This window comes from Nerophis ophidion, linkage group LG03, assembly GCF_033978795.1.
Source record: "Nerophis ophidion isolate RoL-2023_Sa linkage group LG03, RoL_Noph_v1.0, whole genome shotgun sequence".
Classification (NCBI taxonomy): Eukaryota; Metazoa; Chordata; class Actinopteri; order Syngnathiformes; family Syngnathidae; genus Nerophis; species Nerophis ophidion.
The window spans coordinates 16,150,928-16,174,702 of NC_084613.1; the positions used below are offsets into that span (position 1 = coordinate 16,150,928).

The window sequence follows — 23,775 nt, forward strand, 5'->3', positions numbered from 1 at the left end:
CAATATAATTTGCTTTCTTATTTACTCAGCATGTTATTGAAATAATGAGTTAATCTCTATTTCCAGTAGTATTTATTTAGTACAGATGCTTTAAAACTGTGAAAAAAGGATAATTGAGACTATATATGAACAAAATTAATGTTTTTTTTTTTTGGCCATATCACCTTGCTCTAGAATGACCCGTCCATCTTGTCCGCACTCATGCTAGCATGCGAACAACCTCATTAGTATCAATGTGTTAGCGTCCCCCCCCCTCGCCATCTGTGGACCAACATGGCCCCGCTGGACACGGGCCAGGTCTTTTCCGCCCGGTCACCTTCCACTAGGGCTAGGGCGATACGGCTGAAAACTGCATCACGATATCAGTCTTTAATATCAGTCGATATCCATAATGATTGATAATTTTTAATAAACTATGAAAAATAAGGAGCAGGTGAAAAATATATATATTTTTTAAATGTAACCTTCTTCTGATTTTTATCCCTCAGCTAACAAGGCACAAAGTAAATGTCAACACAAGCATGGAAAACACTCAATGTAAACGAAATTGTAAAATCACATTGAACACTTAACAAGCTCTTAAAATAAAGGTGCAAAAATAAGATATATGTTAATGGAAATTATTAATATAGTGTAAGAAATGTAAACATAGAGAGAAACCTGATAACTATTTTCTGCAGGTTTAGTGGCAGGAAGTCACGGCTGTGCTCTAAAGGGTGAGCGCGGTAGTGGTCTTGGTGAGGATGAGCGCCTCGCATCATTTCGTTTTTAGTATACACCAAATCTGATTTTTTTTTTGCCCTTAAGTGGCACAGATCAGATTTTTGTTGCCAGTCTAAACGCTTAAAAATTGGTGCTGCTCTGTAAGCCATCATAACACGGAGGGTTGAAGCGGCAAAGGCATGGGGTGGAGGTATATGTGCCTCTATATGTGTATAGTAGTCATACTTGCCAACCTTGAGACCTCCGATTTCGGGTGGTCGGGGGTGGGGCGGAGGCGTGGTTTGGGGGCGTGCTTGGGGCGGGGGGCGTGGTTAAGAGGAGAGTATATTTACAGCCAATTCACCAACTCGAGTATTTCATATATATACATATATATGAAATACTTAACTTTCAGTGAATTCTAGCTATATATATTTATTTTATTATAGATATAAATAAAAGAAATAGTTGAATTTAAGACGGCACCTATCAAATACACAGTAATAAAAATACAGTTGTTGTACTAACTGTGCTGTGCTTGCTGGTTACTAAAAAAAAAACAGCAACACTTACCTTTCACTATTTGAGTAGCATTACTTCCAAGTTTCCAGAAGATGGCGCCAGTATGTGCTTTGCCCTGCCGTCTCTTGCTGTCAGCTCTGTTTGTTTTTGTGTTGTTTGCGTCTATTTTCGTCTCTGTCAGCTCACTGCTTGTGTATGACCGCCAAACACTGTTGGCTCTTTGCCCCTTTCCCACTGATATGATAAACTTCGACGTTGGTTTTTCGACGTCCCAGTCAGCTTTTTCCTGCCTTCCTTTCCCGCCTCTTGGCTCCTCTCCCCCATCACCTGCGGGCTGTGTGTCGGGCCCCACCTGAATTAGCTGCGCCCTTGGACGTGCTGGCCCCCGCCAGATTTGGTCTTGTAAACGCAAGATTTTTGACAAACAGAACGTTTATCCTGAAGGATTTCTTCACTTCCCGCGGATTTGACTTACTCTGTGTGACGGAAACATGGCTGAGAGCCAGTGTGTCCGCCTCTCTTAATAAACTTCTGCCTCCAGAGTGTTCCTACTTTAATTCTCCGCGGTTGTCCGGTTTAAAAGGAGGATGATTAGCAGTCGTTTTTAAAAATGACTTTAAATGCCGTCAGATCCGCCTGCAATCCTCCTTTTCAAGCTTCGAACTGTGCATGTTTGAGCTGGAGGGGGCGTGGCCTCCAGCTCCAGCTGAATTTGGGGAGATTTTCGGGAGAAACTTTCTTCCGAGAGGTTTTCGGGAGGAGCACTGAATTTCGGGAGTCTCCCGGAAAATCCGGGAGGGTTGGCAAGTACGATAGTAGTCGATAGGTGCATGTTACGTCCATAAACCTGGAGGCTGCTCCGCTCGGTGTCCCAAAATACAAAATCGAGTCAACATCTCATGTGTCTTTGAAGAAGGGGAGAGGTATTTTTCAGAGCGTCTTTCGCTACACTGGGATGTTTACAGAGGAACATTCATAGGCCCATTCCAATGTTTTATCGGCTCTAATTGTTCATTTAGGCTCTTAACTTGATCATACATTCACTTCTCTGAGATGTTATCCGATTGCCGATTCATTTCAGAAATGTCTAAAGTCTGAGTTCCCACAGCTCTGACCAGCGCATTCATCACAAAGGGCAGCCTTCGGGCTCTTTGAACGGCGGCCATCGTCTTACAAATTTGTCGATGGACAACAGCCGCGCCCAATCCAATCAGCCTATGGCCTGTTATCACAGTTCCAAATAGATACAATGGGGCAAAAAATTATTTAGTCAGCCACCGATTGTGCAAGTTCTCCCAATTAAAATGATTGCAGTAATTTTCATCATAAGTACACTTCAACTGTGAGAAACAATGTGAAAAAAAATCCAGGAATTCACATTGTAGGAATTTTAAATAATTTATTTGTAAATTATGGTGGAAAATAAGTATTTGGTCAACCATTCAAAGCTCTCACTGATGGAAGGAGGTTTTGGCTCAAAATCTCACGATACATGGCCCCATTCATTCTTTCCTTAACACGGATCAATCGTCCTGTCCCCTTAGCAGAAAAACAGCCCCAAAGCATGATGTTTCCACCTCCATGCTTCACAGTAGGTATGGTGTTCTTGGGATGCAACTCAGTATTCTTCTTCCTCCAAACACGACGAGTTGAGTTTATACCAAAAAGTTATATTTTGGTTTCATCTGACCACATGACACTCTCCCAATCCTCTGCTGTATCATCCATGTATCCATTTTGGTATAAACTCAACTTGTCGTGTTTGGAGGAAGAAGAATACTGAGTAGCATCCCAAGAACACCATAACTACTGTGAAGCATGGGGATGGAAACATCATGCTATGGGGCTGTTTTTCTGCTAAGGGGACAGGACGATTGATCCGTGTTAAGGAAAGAATGAATGGGGCCATGTAGCGTGAGATTTTGAACCAAAACCTCCTTCCATCAGTGAGAGCTTTGAATGGTTGACCAAATACTTATTTTCCACCATAATTTACAAATAAATTCTTTACAATTCCTACAATTCCTGGATTTTTTTTCACATTCTGTCTCTCACAGTTGAAGTGTACCTATGATGAAAATTACAGACCTCTGTCATCATTTTAAGTGGGAGAACTTGCACAATCGGTGGCTGACTAAATACTTTTTTGCCCCACTGTAGATGGCTTCATTGTCTCCCGCGGAAAGAATCGCCGAGCACATGACTTTCCACTTCTCCCAAGATTCTCTCATGGATCCAGCAGCAAACGTACCGTCAGAAAAGGCAGGTCCCCCAAAATTTTATATTTTAATATTTCTGCAAACTTTGCTAAGGAGAGGCTCTTAGAAAGTTAGGACAAGACAAGGATAGAGACAGGAGAGGGAGTGGAATGTGTCTGCCTTCGTTGAGAGCCAAGCATGATAATTGTTAATTTTCACATTTAAAGTAATAACTGAACAATTTATTTCTCCTGATTTTGTTTCAGTAGAAAATGAATTCAAGTTTAATGAAAAAGGTACAAATATGGTTTCACTGGTGTGGCCCTAGTCATGTTCGTGTCTTTCGGCTTTTGTAACACAAGCTTGAGCTCCTTAGATGAGCGGCGGGGATAAAAATAAAAACATCTATCAATGAAATCTGGGATTTGTGCGGACGTTTTAAAGCCATCAGGTTGTGATTGTTGTGTGTTGTTGCAGCGTGCAGCAGTGGGCGTCAGTCTTCTCCACGCAGCTGAGAGATCTTTCCTGCAAGTACTCAGGATCTCTGCTCCTGCAGAAGGTAAGCCCCACTTTGATGTCAGCGAGACAGTGCTATCCCTAATGAGCTGTCACTGTGTCTTTTATCGTGTTGGCCTCTTCTTCGTCCTGCTCTTCATTTTGTTCTCTTCGGTGTGCTAATCCACTTTGAGCCTCTTAACCCAGAGAAAGTGACCGGATGATCTGTGACAGGATGAGGGCAGTGGACAACATGTTAGAGCATGCATGTGCTGCCTGATTGGCTGGTGTCCCTAACTTTTAATGCTGTGTTTCTCACGCCCCCTTGAGGGGGAAGAAAACACTTACAGGCCCCCACTCTCCAACACGACTAGAAATAGTAGGGATGCACAAAAAAAATCAATCATCCCAAATAAAAGTCATTACCCCCCCCACCACCCCAAAAATAGAGAGATTTTCTATATAAATTATACAAAACCAGTGAAGTTGGCACATTGTGTAATTTGTAAATAAAAACAGAATAAATTATTTGCAAATCCTTTTCAATCCTTATATTCAAATGAATAGACTACAAAGACAAAATATCTAAAGGCCTACTGAAACCCACTACTACCGACCACATATTTTGATAGTTTATATATCAATGATGAAATATTAACATTGCAACACATGCCAGTTTACTAAATTGCAATATTAAATTTCGCGCAAATTATCCTGTTGAAAACGTCGGTACGATGACGTGTGCGCGTGACGTCACAGATTGTAGTGAACATTTTGTTCCAGCACCGATCCCAACTATAAGTCGTCTGCTTTAATTGCATAATTACACAGTATTCTGGACATCTGTGTTGCTGAATCTTTTGCAATTTGTTCAATTAATAATGGAGACGTCAAAGAAGAAAGATGTAGGTGGGAAGCGGTGTATTGCGGCCGCTTTTAGCAACACAAACACAGCTGGTGTTTCCTTGTTTACATTCCCGAAAGATGACGGTGAAGCTTTACTATGGAACAGAGCGGTCAAGCGAACATGGTTACCTACCACATGTCAACCGGCAGGTTTCGGTGAGTAAATCGTGGTACTAAGTCGGCTCTTACCGTAGACACGAGTGGAGAGCTTGTGTCGTTCCTCCTGTAGCTGCGGACTCTCTTGCCTCCTCCCACCGGCCGCCCCCGACCGTCAGATGCTTACACCGTGGAGGAGGGAAAAAAAAAAAAATCTCAGCCCGGCTGCCTTCGCCTCCTCGAGAAACGTGGGTTCCCTTGGAGACACTGGCGGTCACCACACCCGTGGCCACACCCCTCCGACTTTCAGGTTGTACAGGTACGACCATATAATCTCACTAAAACACTAGTAACACAATAAGCAGATAAGGGATTTTCCAGAATTATCCTAGTAAATGTGTCTAGTAACATCTGAATCACTCCCACTGCCCTCGTCTTTTATTTTATTTTTTTTCTAATCCTTCACTCTCACTTTCCTCCTCCACGAATCTTTCAACGCCACTCAAATCAATGGAGAAATCGTCGCTTTCTCGGTCCGAATCGCTCTCGCTGCTGGTGGCCATGATTGTAAACAATGAACGATGTGAGGAGCTCCACAACCCGTGACGTCACGCGCACATCGTCTGCTACTTCCGGTACAGGCAAGGCTTTTTTATCAGCGACTAAAAGTTGCGAACTTTATCGTCGATGTTCTCTACTAAATCCTTTCAGCAAAAATATGGCAATATCGCGAAATGATCAAGTATGACACATAGAATGAACCTGCTATCCCCGTTTAAATAAGAAAATCTAATTTCAGTAGGCCTTTAATGTTCCAACTTAGAAACTTTGTTTTTCTTTTTGTTGCAAATAATCATTAACTTAGAATTTAATGGCAGTTCACTATCTTATTTAATGACAGAAGTGTCCCTTGATTGCAATAAGAATGTATGTATCATGAGATTTTCTGTTAAATAAAGACAATAATGACCTTTTTTTGCGGTCCCCTTTATTTAAAAAAGTATCACTGTATCCAAATACATTTTTGTACCGGTACCAAAATATTGGTGTGGAGTTTTCCCTCCAGGGGGTTCTTCGGACCACCAATCATCATCATGAGAGCCTGGTTCAGGTTCACAAATATATATTTATTTTTCCCAAATACAGTCTCTGTGTTGCTTTTCAGCAATTGTCTTTCTGTGTCCGTCACGCTCTCGCTGTCACTCCAGCTCCAACTCCCACTCCACACACTCTCTCCTCCCAGCTGCTGCCTTTTAACAGAGCGACAGGTGATTTGATAACCAGGCCCAGGTGGGCCATCTACGCACCTGCCGCTGATTTCGAGGCCGGTCCTGGCACACCCCGCTTCGCTGCAGGCCTGCAGCCCACGCCCCCCTTCCACAATTTGTACCGGGACAACCATAGTGTATGTGTGTGTGTGTATAAATATGTGTGTGTACAGTATATACACACACACATATGTATGTATTTTTTTATTTGGATTAATGGCTTCAACGAGCACATATTGTAGTGAACAGCTTTTCCAAGCGGGGTTTAAAGCATGATACTGCACGATACTGATAAAGCGTGGTCCTACTGTTAAAGAAGAAGTGTCCTGCTGTCAGCAGCTGTGTTTGGCAGCCACACGCCAACTAGCATACATGGACTTCCTTCTATCCTGACAGAAACTGAAGGACGTGGAGTCCATCATCAAGATGGTGGAACTGGACGGGCAAGACCTGGTGAAGGACTACTCTGCCGAAATAGAGCGCATGCTTGGGAGCAAGATGAAATCTGTCAAGGTGAGTGACAGTGAAAGCATCCTAAAATATGTCTCCATCATCAGCTCCTTAAAGATGTCTTCTTCATCTTGTTTGTGTCCTTCAGAGGTTAGCGGAGTCCGCAGAAGACGCCGACCTTTACCACGACTTCAACACTTCCTTAGAGGTGGCTGTCACTTCAAATCATATTTGACACCACTGTCAACAGGGCTGAGTCAAGTTTTTGCTTACTAAAGGCCACACTGGTCATGTGATCGGTTGCCTACTGCTAACTTCATCAAGTAATAATAACAATAGCTAGGAAGTTCTCCCTTAACAGAAATGGTCTGTGGGATGGCATCATGCTAAACATCATGCCAAAACCTTTGTGAGGGGGTGTCCGGCAAGAGCTGCGTACATAAAAATCCTTTGCTGCGAGGGCCACTTAGACACCTTTTGTGCAATAACAATACTTACAACAAAAACAATATAGATCTATCAATATATGTTAAATTACCTGAACACAACATCTACATCTAAGCCGTGTGCCTTTTCTCTGTAAGTCTGCTTTAAAAGGGAACATTATCACAATTTCAGAAGGGTTAAGACCAATAAAAATCAGTTCCCAGTGGCTTATTTTATTTTTCGAAGTTTTTTTCAAAATTTTACCCATCATGGAATATCCCGAAAAAAAAGCTTTAAGGTGCCTGATTTTCGCTATCTGTGAAGCCACCATCCATTTTCCTGTGACGTCATCCAGTGATGCCAATACAAACAAACATGGCTGATAGTACAGCAAGATATAGCGACATTAGCTCGGATTCAGACTCGGATTTCAGCGGCTTAAGCGATTCAAACAGATTACGCATGTATTGAAACGAATGGTTGGAGTGTGGAGGCAGATAGCGAAAACGAAATTGAAGAAGAAACTGAAGCTATTGAGCGAATAGCTATTGACGCTATCCGGCCATGTCTGCCTTAGCATCGCCGGTAAAATGTGCAGACCAAACGATCGGGACTTTCGCATCTTGTGACAACTTAAATCCGTCGATTGGTGTTTATTTGGCATTAAATGTGGGTGGAGGGAAACGCTGGATGCAAATATAGCTACAAATGTACATACAGCTAGCCTAAGTAGCATGTTAGCATCGATTAGCTGGCAGTCATGCCGCAACCAAATATGTCTGATTAGCACATAAGTGAATAACATCAACAAAACTCATCTTTGTGATTTTGTTGACTTTATCGTTGGAAATGCATCTGCAGGATGTCTGCCTTAGCATCGCCGGTAAAATGTGCAGACCAAACGATTGGGACTTTCACATCTTGTGACACTGAAGCAACTTAAATCCGTCGATTGGTAAGTGTTTGTTTGGCATTAAATGTGGGTGGAGGGAAAGGCTGGTTGCAAATATAGCTACAAATGTACATACAGCTAGCCTAAATAGCATGTTAGCATCGATTAGCATGCCGTGCTAATCGATGCACACTACGTAATTCAACTTGAATCCGTCCCTAATCGTGTTGTTAGACCCTCCGACAACACACCGACGAGGCATGATGTCTCCAAGGTACGGAAAACTATCGAAAAAATGGAAAATAACAGAGCTGATTTGACTCGATGTTCATAATGTGTTTGAGAAAATGGCGGTTGACTACCTAGGTGACCTCACGTTGTGACGTCATCGCCCCAAGAGCGAATAATAGAAAGGCGTTTAATTCGCCAAAATTCACCCATTTGGAGTTCGGAAATCGGTTAAAAAAATATATGGTCCTCTTTCTGCAACATCAAGGTATATATTGACTCTTACATAGGTCTGGTGATAATGTTCCCCTTTAAAGTCAAGCCTTCAAAATAAAAGCACGCCAATAAAATATCAGTCATTAAAATTGTCAATTGTCATGAGTTAAATGAAATGATGTGGCTCCCGGGTCTTCAGTGTGACACCTGTCGCTGTAATAATGACATGTAAGCAATTTGCTTGGCTGCTGAATGGGCGTCGTTATCGTCTGCTCGTGCACAGTTTTTGTGTCGGCATGAAGAATGTGTTGAGTTGAGCATGAGGCGTCATCTTGTGGCTTCCCCTCAGTTCGACTACTACAACTCCATGCTCATCAACACGGTGGACGAGGACGGCAACTTTGTGGAACTGGGCGGCGAGTTCGCCCTGGAGGAGAACGAGCACTTCAACAAGATGCCGGTTAACACGCAGCTGAGCAACATCCAGGTGCCCACCAACGTGTACAACAAAGGTGAGAAGTCACGCAAACAAACAGAAAGACACCAGCCGGCCGGGGTTTTGACAAGGCGTTCTGGTCCCGCCGCACCCTAGATCCCAACATCATCAACGCCATCTACAACTCGGAAGCGCTCAATGACGTTTTCATCGGCAACTTCCAGAGGGACCCCACGCTGACCTGGCAGTACTTTGGCAGCTCCACTGGCTTCTTCAGGATCTACCCTGGTAGGCTGGCACACTCGTATTACTTCAAATAGCCTACATGGCCACCAGGGGGCAGTGTACTGCCTGAACTAAGCCAAAATGCTTCATAAGCAACAAAAGTCATGTTTCAGGCATCAAATGGACTCCAGACACAAACGGGGTGGCGGCTTTTGACTGCAGGAACAGAAACTGGTGAGTTTTATTATCTTAAACCTTCAGATGAAGGTAAATTGATTTACGTGGACCCCGACCTAAACAAGTTGTAAAACTTATTCGGGTGTTACCATTTAGTGGTCAATTGTACGGAATATGTACTCAACTGTGCAATCTACTAATAAAAGTTTCAATCAATCAAAGATTGTTTACTCTATTGTCTCGTTAAAAAAAAAAAAAATGTATGTATATATATATATATCCATCCATCCATCCATTTTCTACCGCTTATTCCCTTCCGGGTACTCCGGCTTCCTCCCACTTCCAAAGACATGCACCTGGGGATTGGCAACACTAAATTGGCCCTAGTGTGTGAATGTGAGTGTGAATGTTGTCTGTCTATCTGTGTTGGCCCTGCGATGAGGTGGCGACTTGTCCAGGGTGTACCCCGCCTTCCGCCCGATTGTAGCTGAGATAGGCGCCAGCGACCCCAAAAAGGGAATAAGCGGTAGGAAATGGATGGATGGAAGTTGGCATGTTTTGATTTTTCAATGTGTGGCCCTCAGTGGAAAAAGTTTAGACGCCTCTGCTTTAGCGTTGTACAAGCTCCGTGACGCGAAAGCATGCGTGTAGTCATTACTTGAACAAACCTGTGTTCACCTCGCTGCAGATTTTGAGGATTGTAACACAATTGAAGGTAGAAGCTTCCCATCCCGTCTTACACACCTGGTTACTTGTAATCTGCTGTGTTACTATAATAATATTGTCACGCTGATATGTGCGTGCGTGTGTCCGTCAGGTACATCCAGGCGGCCACGTCCCCCAAGGACATCATCATCATGGTGGACATCAGCGGCAGCATGAAAGGTTTGAAGATGACCATCGCCAAGCACACCATCAACACCATCCTGGACACGCTGGGCGAGAACGACTTTGTCAACGTCATCGCAGTGAGAACCACACACGCGTGTGTCTTCTGTACCGACGACCCGGCCTTCACCTTTGGTGTGTGCGTTGCAGTACACGGACTACGTGCGCTATGTGGAGCCGTGCTTCAGAGGAACTCTGGTCCAGGCTGACTTGGACAACAGAGAGGTAAGGAGGTTATCCAGGGGAACCGTCATGCAAGTGCAAAACCAAGGCAAAGATTTCAGAATAGGATTAAAAGTCAGGGTGTACCCCGCCTTCCGCCCGATTGTAGCTGAGATAGGCGCCAGCGACCCCAAAAGGAAATAAGCAGTAAAAAATGGATGGATGGATTAAAAGTCCTCACCCTTTGAACATAGACACATGAAGTAGAGATCCACCATCTGCGCCGATTATCATTCTGGCCGAAAATGACCTACATAGTTAATTGTATAAATCAGGAGTTCTCAACCTTTTTGACCTCGGTGCCCAACTTTTCCACTACAGAGGGGCCCAGCGTCCACTCAAATATTAACACTCTTGATTTTATTCGTATTCAATAATTATATCTCAACTACTTACAGTTAACAACCTTGTCAAATGATTTGAAACCATGTGTTACTCACAAAGATTACTATCTATTCAGCACATAAAACTTAGGCTTAGGTCAGACTGATTAGAAAAATAAGTCCTAAATTTAAAAACAATTATGTTGCGTTAAAATAAATAAACTAAGTTGGTAATGAATATGTTTCTTAACTAAACTGTCAATAAAACTTAAGCTTCACCACTTTAGTCATAGTTTTTGCGCTTAAGAAACTTTTATGACTTTAGCTCTAGACTTCTTATGTTTGTTTGATATTGGCATTACTGTCACAAGTGGTACAAAAGTGTACTACAACCGAGGACCGCTGCAGCCCATACGGACAACAGCTAGAAAACAGATATTTTTTGGCTGCCCCCTATTTTTTTCTGCCAAATTGAACATAACATTAGTGCCGCATTAAACATTATCCCAGCAGGCACATGACATTGACACAACGTTGAGGCCTTATTGATTTGGTCCTGACGTTGAGTAACTCAAACACAACATTTAAACAACATGTTTTTTGACGACGTTTAAGCAATGTTTGGTTCTGACGTTGATTTGACCATTGAAATTTGGTCATTTTTTTAACCAATATTCTACAACACAAATACAATGTTGAAACAACACGGTTTTTGACTACATTTAATCAATCTTGGGTTCTGACGTTGATTTAACCATTGAATTTCTGGTCATTTTTTAACCAATATTCTACAACACCAATACAACTTTGAAACAACATGTTTTTTGACAACGTTTAATCAATGTTGGGTTCTGACGTTTATTTGGCCATTGAATTTTGGTCATTATTTAACCAATATCTACAACACAAATACAAAATTGAAACAACATGCTTTTTGACTACATTTAATCCATGTTGGGTTTTGACAGTGATTTTACCATTGAATTTTGAAAAGAAGAAAACATTTAGTCTAAGCCTGGGCCCCTGGAAAGGAGGTCCAGACTAAGGCCAATGAGAAAAAAACCTAATAGCCTTAGCACACATAAGCATGTGTGGAAGAGGGAAACATCACACATCAAAGAACATAAAGAACACTAAAGACATTAAAAAAACAGAGCTGATGCAACCAGCCATTCTCCGTACAACAACAACAAAAATGTAAAACGTATACACTGTAGTGTATTCATGTACATTTATTTAATGTCGGGTTCCTATGTTGATGTGACCATTGAAATTTGGTAATTTCCCAACCCACAACATGGATCCAACGTTAGACATCAACTATGTTTCAATTTACAAATACAAATACAACAATTATTTCAAAGTCAGTTTTAAAGGACAATCAACGCTTTATCAATTTCTTTTGCCTGCTGGGATGTCACTACTGGTCCCATCTTTCCTAAAAAAAACACAACAAAAACCATTCAAAGTCTTGTCCAGATGTTTACTAACGTACTATTCATGTTTAAATAATTTTTTAAAACATTTTGGTCGAAGTTTAACATGAAGTCTAAATTCATTATTCTTACGATGAACTGAGCAGCATGTCCTGCTCTATGGTTATCATCACTTTGTCATGGGCGCCATCGAGGGGAGAAAAAAGTGTAAACCATGCTTGTTGCTATAACAACGTCTCTCCGTGTCCGTCAGCACTTCAAGATGTTGGTGGACGAGCTGCACGTGAAAGGAGAAGCAAAGCTCAAGAACGCCATGAAAGAGTCCTTCAAGATCCTCAATGAGGTGGGCGTGTCTCGCAGGTCAGAGGTCAAGCTCCTCCTCTTTGTTGTTAAAAATGTGTGTGTGTGCAGGCACGGGCCAACGGTCTAGGCAGCATGTGCAACCAGGCCATCATGTTGATCACAGACGGCGCCATGGAGGACTTTGAGTCCGTCTTCGAGGAATTCAACTGGCCCGAGCGCAGGGTGGACACTCCTTACCAACTTCCCGTTCTTACTCTTGTCGGCACGATGTCCGATGTTGCTCCTCAGCAGCTGCGTGTGTCTCCTCAGGTGCGAGTCTTCACCTACTTGATCGGCCGAGAGATGACGTTCGCCCAGAACACAAAGTGGATCGCCTGCAACAACAAAGGCTACTACACGCACATCTCCACGCTGGCCGACGTGCAGGAGAACGTCATGGAGTATCTGCACGTGCTCAGTCGGCCCATGGTCATCAACCACGACCACGACATCATCTGGACGGAGGCCTACATGGACACTGTGGTGAGCACTCTTAAAGTGACAGTACGCCATTTTTTTTCCCCACCTCCTCCATCTTCATCATCATCTTCTTCTTCCACTTCACGTCTTCATCCTGCCATGATCCCCGCATCACCCCACCAGCTACCCAACACCAAGGAGGTAAAACGAAAAAAGATGTCTTCTTTTCAACATTTGTAGTCCTTCATTCCTCATTTTAATGTTGTCATCAATCGAGACCAAAGCAATCAAACATCTACCAAAGTTCTTTGTCATCGGGGGTGTCAAACTCATTTTCACTGAGGGCTACATCGCATCAGAGTGCCGCTTGTAGCAGCCTATAATATATGACTTCGCCTATGCATTTAATTTTTATACATATTTTTTACGTACACTGTAAAAAAAAAAAATCTAGATTTTACAATAAAACCTTGCAACTGTCACCAGAATTTTACTGTAAAATATAGTATTTTTTTACAACACATTAGTGAAAAAACACTGTTTTTTTTAAGTAAATAGGACAGTTTATATATATATATATATATATATATATATATATATATATATATATATATATATATATATATATATATATGTGTGTGTGTGTGTGTGTATGTATGTGTATATATGTATATATATATATATATATATATATATATATATATATATATATATATATATATATATATATATATATATATATATATATATATATATATATGTATGTATATTTATTTTATTTTTATTTTTTTTAACCTGTCCTGTCTACCCACTTAATATATGTTTGGGTAGAATTCTATTAAACAAAACCGTTTTTTTTTTAAGTAATATGAACATTTATCAGAGCTGTTATCTATTTTATAAAGCAATGTAGTTAATCATTCAACAAACCCCCAAAGTTTTTAAAAGATCAATGATTTTAAATCGATAATGGAATCGTTATCCCCAAGAATCAAATCGAATCGTGTTGAGACCAAAGATTCACATCCCTACCGCAGGGGTGCATTGTGCTAAAAAATTTGTCTAGGGTCGAAAGCCGACTGATATGTATATACTGTAAAAATATTTATATGTATATACATATATACTATATTAATATAATAGATATATAATTAGATATTAAGAGTATGTGAAAGTTCGACTTGCTGCGCCTAAGATGGATAAGTGTGGAGACTGTTTTTGTTTAATTTCCCCATCATGGATTTAAATGGGTGTCCTTCTGAATTTTTCATAGTGAATTGATGTTTTTTCTTCTAAAATCCACAAAGTTTAATGACAATGTCTGTTGACATTTTGTATTAGTTTTTTGTTTGCACAATGATTAGGGAAGGTTGTTTGCATTAGGTTGCATAAGTAAGGGATCATCTCAGAGCATGAAAGGTAATTGTTTTGAATATTTTTTATTGTCCACTAGATGGCGGCAAAAAGCAGCATCAAACATGTCAGACTGTTAAAATGAATGCAATCTCCCCACGGGCAAGATTCCTCATTTAAATTTATGAAGTCAAGCGGGCCAATTTAAAGACGTCGGGGAGTTGTAGTTTGGATACACCCTGCCCTAACAAATATGTTTAGTAATACAATATAAGGTACTTCATTGATGCCTATTATTTGCAGACTTTCGCCGGTCATATAAAATGTGGCGGGCCAGATCTGGCCCCCCGGGTCTTGAGTTTGACACCTGTGATGTACACAAAATTTCAACTTCCCATCCTTCAAAAGAAGCTGCTCTGTGTGATGCGAAGCTTGTTTGTTTTGTGCGTGTCAGCTCTTCAACACCAAAGCTCAGAGTCTCCTGTTGATGACGTCGGTGGCCATGCCCGTCTTCAGCAAGAAGAAGGAGACGGTCAGTTGCTTGTTTGTAGCGTTGCTAAGTAGCGGTTTGCTTCTGTGGACATCAGTTTTCTGACTAGGGTTACACAAAGAATCAAATTTTAATCACTATCACAAATTTAGCTGCCACTACTATATTAATTAGGTTGTCTGTGATATTAAGATTTCAAAATCAAATCTTGCCCTTTTACAGCTGCAGAAAAACAACAGCGGCCTTCCGACCAACCCAGAGGTCGCCTCGTTTTACTGCCCCGACTTCCATGGAGTCTTAACGCGCATTAAAGGGTGTGACAGTCTCGAGTCGTGCGGGTTCCATTGACCACCAAATCAGCATCACAATCAGAATCAGACATACTTTATTAATCCCCGAGGGGAAATTAAAATTTTCAGCACAATCCCATTCAAGGTCATACAAACATTACAGGGAGACAGATCAGGATCGCTGACGGGTCTGCCAACTTCCGGCGCCCCTTACAAAAAAGGTGGGATACAGGTAAACAAGTGGGGAGGAATGGGAGAAAAAAAATAAGATTAAAATAAAATTAAAAAATCGGTCTAAGCCTGGGCCCCTGGAGAGGGGGTCCAGACTGAGGCCAAGGGGGGAAAAAACAACTCATAGCCATAGTACACATCCCTCTTACATGTGTGTAAGAGGGAAACGTCAACCATCAAAGAACAAAAAGGACATTAAAGACATTAAAGTAGCGGAGCTGATGCAACCAGACACTTCTAGATACAGCTATGAATAAAAAGTAAAAGAAACATATACATAGTTTTGGCCTCTGCTGTGTTCCACGCCATCGTCTGCTGGGGTAAAGGGAGCATGGCCAGAGACCGGAGCAGACCCAACAAAGCAACCAAGAGAGCCGACTCCACTCTCTGGGAAATAGGGACATTACTGCGAGAAGGTTTCGACTTTTCTTTATTCTTTCAATAAAGTTTGTCTTCTTGCTTCAGATCGCTTTTCAGCTCCACCTCGCTCTACTCGCTTTGCCTTCTGCTTTTCAGCAACACGTTGTTGTCTCTTTCCGGCTCTCGGTCTTTTGCGCGCTGCGTTTGCTTCGGACTCTCCAACTCTCTCTTCCTCGTCGTTCACGGCTGCCGCCCTTTTATACAGTGCAAGGAGATTATCTGATTGTGCCCAGGTGGGCGATCCACGCACCTGATATGATTTACAGCGTTGATCCCGGCGCGCCCCGCCTCGCCGATGGCCCGCCGGCCACGCCTCCTCGCCGCCATCTTGGTGTGGGCCCCAGCGTGCCCTGCCTCGCTGTCGGTCTACCGGCCACGCCTCCTCGCCGCCATCCTGCAGTGGGCTACGGTGTGCCCTGTCTCGCTATCGGACTGCCGGCTACGCCTCTCCACAAAAGGAAATTGCACTTTTGGAACAATATTGTAAAAAAATGTGGAAAAAGTGAAGCGCTGTGAACACTTTCCGGCTGCACTGTGTGTGTTGTGAGAAGTGAAGTGAATTATATTTATATAGCGCTTTTCTCAAGTGACCCAAAGCGCTTTACATAGTGAAACCCGATATCTAAGTTACATTTAAACCAGTCTGGGTGGCACTGGCAGCAGGGGGGTAAAGTGTCTTGCCCAAGGACACAACGGCAGTGACTAGGATGGCGGAAGCGGGAACCGAACCTGCAACCCTGAAGTTGCTGGCACGGCCACTCTACCAACCGAGCTATGCCGCCCATAGCTTTCTGTGCACTGTGAGAGTGGACAGAAAGGCTGCATTCATTGTGTTTGTTATCTTCTTGCAGAAGGAAGGCCAAATCCAAAACGTTCTTATAGTCTGGCAAACAAAGGGCAAATATTTATTGAACAATATAAATAATGTGTGGTAGACAGATAAATATTGTCAAATATTAAGTAGTAATTCAATTGAGAGATGGGTCATGACAAAAATAATTGGTTTAATGGCACTAAAAACCGAGACAATATATAAAAATCGGGATGTATTTTTCTTGAAGATTTTCGCCAAAAGCAAACCAAAACTAGATCCAGGACATATAAAAACTGAGGTGTACTATGAATCTCAGATATTTGTCCCTACCTGTCTTTCCAGCTGTCCCATGGGATCCTGCTGGGCGTGGTGGGCTCGGATATCCCCCTCATGGAGGTGATGAAGCTGGCCCCCAGATATATGGTCAGTGTCTTCTGTTTTTGCGCTCCATGATAAGATCATCATCCTCATGTCCTTGGTCTTCAGCTGGGAGCTCACGGGTACACCTTCCTCATCACCAACAACGGTTACATCCTGGCGCACCCTGACCTCCGACCTCTGGTGAGCTCACGCCTGTTCGAAGTGGTGGGACAAGAAGTCGAAGTATGTCTCTCCTCCCCCGTAGTACAGAGACGGGAAGAAGCTGAAGCCCAAGCCCAACTACAACAGTGTGGACCTGTCCGAGGTGGAGTGGGAGGACACGGAGGAGATGGTAGCGTCCCCGGACAGCATGACTCATGTCCCCACGTTGCCCACTCACACTTTGTCTCGTGTCCCGTCTAGCTGAGGACCGCCATGGTGAGGGGCGAGACGGGAAATCTGGGTCTGAATGTCAGAGCGTCCGTGGACAGCGGGGTGAGACGTGCACAGGTCTTAGTGATGTCACTGAACATGCAAAATTAACAACATGGAGACTGTTATGATTCGCCGGCCGGTTCATATATAGTTTTTGTTTTTGAGTCTTTTTGTGTATCTTTTTTTGTTCTTGCACTCTTCCGATTCTTAGTTTGTGCACTTCCTTGTTTGTTTTGTCACCATGGTAACTTAATTTTCACCTGCCTTTTTGCACACCTGTGTTTATTAATCACGTTCTGTATTTAAAGGCCTACTGAAACCCACTACTACCGACAACGCAGTCTGATATTTTATATATCAATGATAAAATATTAATATTGCAACACATGCCAATACGGCCTTTTTAGTTTACTAAATTGCAATTTTAAATTTCCCGTGAAGTGCCGTGTTGAAAACGTTGCGGTATGATGACGCGTGCGTTTGACGTCACCGGTTGTACCGGACATTATTTTCCAGCCCGATCCAAGCTATAAGTAGTCTGCTTTAATCGCATAATTACACAGTATTCTGGACATCTGTGTTGCTGAATCTTTTGCAATTTGTTCAATTATTAATGGAAAGGTCAAAGTAGAAAGATGGAGGTGGGAAGCTTTTAGCCTTTAGCCACAAAAACACAGCCGGTGTTTCCTTGTTTAAAATTCCCGAAGATGAAGCTTTACTATGGATCAGAGCGGTCAAGCGAACATGGATCCCGACTACATGTCAACCGGCAGTTTTCGGTGAGAAAATTGTGGTAATAAGTCGCCTCTTACCAGAGACATCAACGGAGCTTCCGTCCTGCTGCAGCTGCTGTGACTTCCCTCAGGGACACTAGCGGTCACCACACCCGTGGCCACACCCCTCAAACTTTCAGGTACTATTTAATTTCACTAAAACACTAGCAACACAATAGGCAGATAAGGGATTTTCCAGAATTATCCTAGTAAATGTGTCTAATAACATCTGAATCGCTCCCACTGCAATCGCCTTTTTATTTTTATTTTTCTAGACCTTCTCTAAATTTCCTCATCCACAAATCTTTCGTCCTCGCTCAAATTAATGGGGGAATTGTCGCTTTCTCGGTCCGAATAGCCCTACCTGCTGCTGGCTATGGTTGTAAACAATGTGAGGATGGGAGGAGCCCTACAACCCGTGACGTCACGCACACATCGTCTGCTACTTCCGGTAAAGGCAAGGCTTTTTTATTAGCGACCAAAAGTTGCAAACTCTATCGTCGATGTTCTCTACTAAATCCTTTCAGCGAAAATATGGCAATATCGCGAAATGATTAAGCATGACACATAGAACGGACCTGCTATCCCCTTTTAAATAGGAAAATCTCATTTCAGTAGGCCTTTAAGCCTGCCCTTTCAGTTCACTCGTTCTCTCCTCGTAATGTGACGCTTGGCGGGTATCGTGATGCGAGAGGTGCTCTTCCTGGATGCAGATCGGGCACGGACACAGCGTACGGTAAGAAATAATGGTTTATTTAACTAAAAACAGGCTAAGAACAAAAACACTGGTGCTAGGCAGAAAAGGGAAACTAAAATCGCTAGAATGGGAGCTAGGGAAACAAACAGAAACACTTACACTTGGCACAGAAGGCAAAACAAAGAGCTACTAGCATGTGAGCTAGCGAAACAACAAAAGGCTAAGCGCGGAAGCATTAGCGAGTCCAAATACAGAAAGCTGAGCCGTCACTAGTGAAACACAAAACAGTATGTAACACAAGCTATGAGGAGAGAACGAGTGAACGGAAAGGGCAGGTTTGAATACAGAACGTGATTAATAAAAACAGGTGTGCGTCAAGGCAGGTGAAAATTAAATTACCATGGTGACAAAACAAACAAGGAAGTGCACAAACCAAGAATCGGAAGAGTCCAAGAACAAACAAGATACACAAAAAGACTCCAAAACAAAAACTATATATGATCCGGCCAGCGGATCATAACAGGAGACAATTCAAGTCAGTCTCCATGTGACCTAAAAGTGTCTTACAAAGATGTTAATATGCTAATGCTATTTTTCCTTATTTACTTTATTTTTTCTTCACTATATATTTGACATTAATCTGGTAAAATTACATAATTTTGTTGTGTATTTTATTGTCCTTAGAATATTCCTAAGACCTCCTGTATGAAAAGTTTTTCTCACAAAATTGCAACTTATTTTCTAAAAAATAGGACTTTTTTCACAATATATTTGACTTTATTCATGTAAAATGTGATTTTTTATTTATTTTAAAATCGTATTTTTTTTTATGACTTCGACATAATGTTTTTGTAAAATGACAACTTTTTCTTACGATATTACTAACTTTTTTCTTTAAAAAAATATATATATACTTTTTTCGTAATAGACTTAATCTTGTAAAATTACATAATTTGGTTTTATTCCCTCATAATATTTTTAAAAATATTGTATGACAAATTTTCCTCTCAATATTGCAACTTTTTTTTATCAAAATACATTTGACTTTAATTTTATAAAATGGCATACTTTTTTGTTCTAATTTTTAACTTTTGACAAAAAATATTCCTACATAATTCTTGTACAAAAACTTTAAAACATTACTAATTTTTGAAAAAAAAAAAAAATGTTTTAATAATATATTTGTCTTTAATTTTGTAAAAGTAAATCATTTTGTCTTGTATTTTTTTCCCTCAGAATATTCCTAAAAGTTATTGTATGGTATTTTTTTCTCACAAGATTGCAACTTATTTTCTGAACAAATCTGACTGTTTTCTTTACAATATATTTGACTTTAATCATGTAAAATGGCATACTTTTTCCTTACAATTTTTTTGTATACAATTCTTCTAAAACAACTTTGTTCTCACAATATTGTTTTTCTGAAAAAAAAAAAAAAAAAATCACAATATATTTGACTTTAATTGTAAATGGCATGATTTGTTTTCTAAAATCTTTTTTTTTTTTTCTCAAATTAGTTTGACATAATTTTTTGTACAACAACATGGATACTTTTCAAGTGAAATGTAAACGCTGACGTCAGTCTCCATGTGACTTAAAAGTTTCTTAAAAGAGGTTAATATGCTGATGGTATTTTTCCTTATTTCCTTTTTTTCCTTCTTTATATATTTGACTTTAATGTTGTAAAATTACAAAATGTTGTCCTGTATGTTTTCCCCCTCAGAATATTCCCAAAGTTCTAGTATGACAACTTTTTCTTACAAGATTGCATTATTTTAAAATCTTATTTTTTTCCCTAAATTAGTTCGACATAATTTGTGTGTACAATGACAACTTTATTACTACATTTTTTCTTAAAAAAAATACTTTTTTCATAATGTACATGACTTAATTTTGTACAATGGCATATTTTTTTTCTTATTCCCTCAGAATAGTCTTTAAAATTATTATTTGAAAAATTTTCCTCACAATATCGCAACTTGTTTCATCACAATGAATTTGACTTTTTTCTATAAAATGGCATACTTTTTTCTTCTATTTTTAAATGTTTAACTCAAAATATGCCGACATAATTCTTGTACAATGACATCTTTTTTCTCAAAACATTACTAATATTTAGAAAAAAAAAAAATGTTCATCATATATTTGTCTTTAATCTTGTAAAGTTACCTAATTTTGTCTCGTATTTTTTTCCCCTCGGAATATTCCTAAAAGTTCTTGTATAAGAATTTTTTTCTAAAAAAAATATGACTTGTTTTTTTGTTTTTTTACAATATATTTGACAATCAGGTAAAATGGCCTACTTTTCCTAACAAAGAATAAAAATGTTGTTACACAGATATTAAAAACAATTTTATTCTCACAATATTGCGCTTTACTAAAAAATAAAAATTAAAAAATGACTTTTTTTTTTCTAAATTCTTTTTTTTCCCCCCCTCAAATTAGTTCGACATAATATTTTGTGTAAATGCTGATGAGTCAGAGTCAGTCTCCATGTGACCTGAAAGTCTCTTCTGCTTCCTACTGGACAACTAGCGCCAGGATTTGTTAGCTGCATTCAACAAAGAATTGACCATTCACTGTCCACCAATCAAAACACTCTACTGGTTCTAGCTTCACCCCCCCAGTGACTATAAAGTGACTTGTCTATAACACTGATATAAGTACACCTCTGCATAACATCCTTATTAACATTAAAGCCCCAATTAAGAACTTTTAGTTTTGGTTGATTTTGGCAGCGCAAAGCGGTAGTGTTTTGCCAAAAGAAGACCACATTTCCCAGGGGTATTAGCACATGTAGCGTCCAACTGACATTATGTCCACTGTAATATTGGCATAAATATTATATATTTAGTGGCTATACTGATGTTGAATAGCAGACACTATCAAGACATGATCTTGGATCGCGCTACAAACATGACGCTACTACCAAGAATGTATCGGGGCGGATGCGGGCCCCAATCAAAGAAAAACCGGCAAGAGTGTTTTTTCGAAGGAAGTAGTGTCGAACTATCAGACTAGTTACTTCTAGCACGCAAATTTCCGATAGCTATCATTAGCATTATCATTTTGATTTGGGCATCGCAAGTCACTTCCTAGTTTAGCTGGATCCAAGCCAAGGGAGCATTGGTCTGAAATCTCTTATTTTGAGGTCACGCCAGCGAGTGAAAGCCGGGACATCGTATATCCTTGACTGTCCTCTTGTACGGGTGATTTCCCTCTGTTTTTTTTTGTCCACTCAGACAAAACTTTTCGTTTCTTTGGTTGTTTTGGAGCTACTGCTGTGATAGAAGTAATTGCATGTCAGCGTTCTTCTTCTTTGAGTTTTCTGGCGGCACACGGGCGTTTGCATCGACTTCCGTATTTTTAACGACTGGGGAAAGCAATCTGTTCTGGCTATTGACTACGCCAACATGTACCCCTACACAGAAAAGGCCTATGTTCCTCATCAATGAATATTTCTACACCAACGTTGACGACACACCTTTCAGGTAAGACGCTTTTTCCTGTTTGCCAACATCTAGACCAGTGGTTCTTAAAAGGGGAAAATTATCACAATTTCAGAAGGGCTTAAAACCAATAAAAATCAGTTCCTAGTAGCTTATATTATTGTTCGAAGTTTTTTTCAAAATTTTACCCATCCCTGAATATCCCTAAAAAAAGCTTTAAAGTGCCTGATTTTCGCTATCTGTGAGGCCACCGTCCATTTTCCTGTGATGTCATCCAGTGATGCCAATACAAACAAACGGTGAATAGCACAGCAAGATATAGCGACATTAGCTCGGATTCAGACTCGGATTTCTATTCAACAGATTACGCATGTATTGAAACGGATGGTTGGAGTGTGGAGGCAGATAGCGAAAATGAAATTGAAGAAGAAACTGAAGCTATTGAGCGAATAACTATTGACGCTATTCGGCCATATCTGCCTTAGCATCCCTGGTAAAATGTGCAGACCAAACGATCGGAAGTTTCGCATCTTGTGACACTGGATCAACTTAAATCTGTCGATTGGTAAGTGTTTGTTTGGCATTAAATGTGGCTGGATGCAAATATAGCTACAAATGTACATAAAGCTAGCCTAAATGGCATGTTAGCATCGATTAGCTAGCAGTCATGCCGCGACCAAATATGTCTGATTAGCACATAAGTCAATAACATCAACAAAACTCACCTTTGTGATTTCGTTGACTTTATCGTTGCAAATGCATCTGCAGGTTATCCATACATCTCTGTGCCATGTCTGCCTTAGCGTCGCCGGTAAAATGTGCAGACACATTCGATGGGGATCTGGCGGCAGATTTCTTTGACTTTATCGTTGGAAATGCATGTGCTTTGAGTATCAAACGACTGACCATTTCGTCGGCTTTCCCCACACCCTCGTATTTTGAACAAATTTCGTCCAATTTCTTGCCACTTTCGCATCTTTGGGCCAGGGGTGCAACTTGTATCCCTCCCTGTTAGTGTTGTTACACCCTCCGACAACACACTGACGAGGCAGGATTTCTCCAAGGTTCCAGAAAATAGTCGGAAAAACGGAAAATAACAGAGCTGAGACCCGTGTGTGTAATGTGTTTGAGAAAATGGCGGCCTCATTACCTAAGAGACGTCACGTTCTGACGTCATCGCTCCGAGAGCGAATAATAGAAAGGCGTTTAATTCGTCAAAATTCACCCATTTAGTGTTCGGAAATCGGTTAAAAAAAATGTATGGTCTTTTTTCTGCAACATCAAGGTATATATTGATGCTTACAAAGGTCTGGTGATAATGTTCCCCTTTTACCTCAAACCTCATCAGTTTCATATGCGCCTTCACTGAATCCTTCTTTAGTAAAAAATAAAAATAAAAAAAATTTCAAATTCAAGACAAAGTTGTATGGTTTTTTTTTACTAGTGCACAAAATGAACCGTGCATGAACATCAAAGAACAAAACCAAGACAGTGTATGAACTCACAACAATTTACACACTTGCAAATCAGATGGAAAATTAGAGGGGAACATTGTTTGGTGGTACCCATAATACGCCAATAGGGAGAAGTTTTAA

The 23,775-nt window shown here is 40.8% G+C and overlaps 1 protein-coding gene across 4 annotated transcripts in view; it reads left to right on the forward strand.

Moving 5' to 3' along the window:
* Positions 1-23,775, forward strand: part of LOC133549211 (voltage-dependent calcium channel subunit alpha-2/delta-4-like) — a 94,285-nt gene that overhangs the window by 31,188 nt on the left and 39,322 nt on the right. For 2 of the 4 annotated variants that reach the window (XM_061894405.1, XM_061894407.1), the window contains exons 4-21: positions 3,900-3,981; positions 6,584-6,700; positions 6,786-6,845; positions 8,749-8,911; positions 8,992-9,123; positions 9,234-9,294; positions 10,055-10,205; positions 10,276-10,350; positions 12,360-12,449; positions 12,518-12,631; positions 12,719-12,931; positions 13,052-13,069; positions 14,676-14,753; positions 16,809-16,889; positions 16,953-17,027; positions 17,092-17,178; positions 17,250-17,321; positions 22,161-22,222. In XM_061894405.1, the coding sequence (XP_061750389.1) occupies positions 3,900-3,981; positions 6,584-6,700; positions 6,786-6,845; positions 8,749-8,911; positions 8,992-9,123; positions 9,234-9,294; positions 10,055-10,205; positions 10,276-10,350; positions 12,360-12,449; positions 12,518-12,631; positions 12,719-12,931; positions 13,052-13,069; positions 14,676-14,753; positions 16,809-16,889; positions 16,953-17,027; positions 17,092-17,178; positions 17,250-17,321; positions 22,161-22,222 (1,731 nt within the window). The remainder of the gene's footprint in view (positions 1-3,899; positions 3,982-6,583; positions 6,701-6,785; positions 6,846-8,748; positions 8,912-8,991; positions 9,124-9,233; positions 9,295-10,054; positions 10,206-10,275; positions 10,351-12,359; positions 12,450-12,517; positions 12,632-12,718; positions 12,932-13,051; positions 13,070-14,675; positions 14,754-16,808; positions 16,890-16,952; positions 17,028-17,091; positions 17,179-17,249; positions 17,322-22,160; positions 22,223-23,775) is intronic. The other 2 variants (XM_061894406.1, XM_061894408.1) reach the window with 1 other exon arrangement.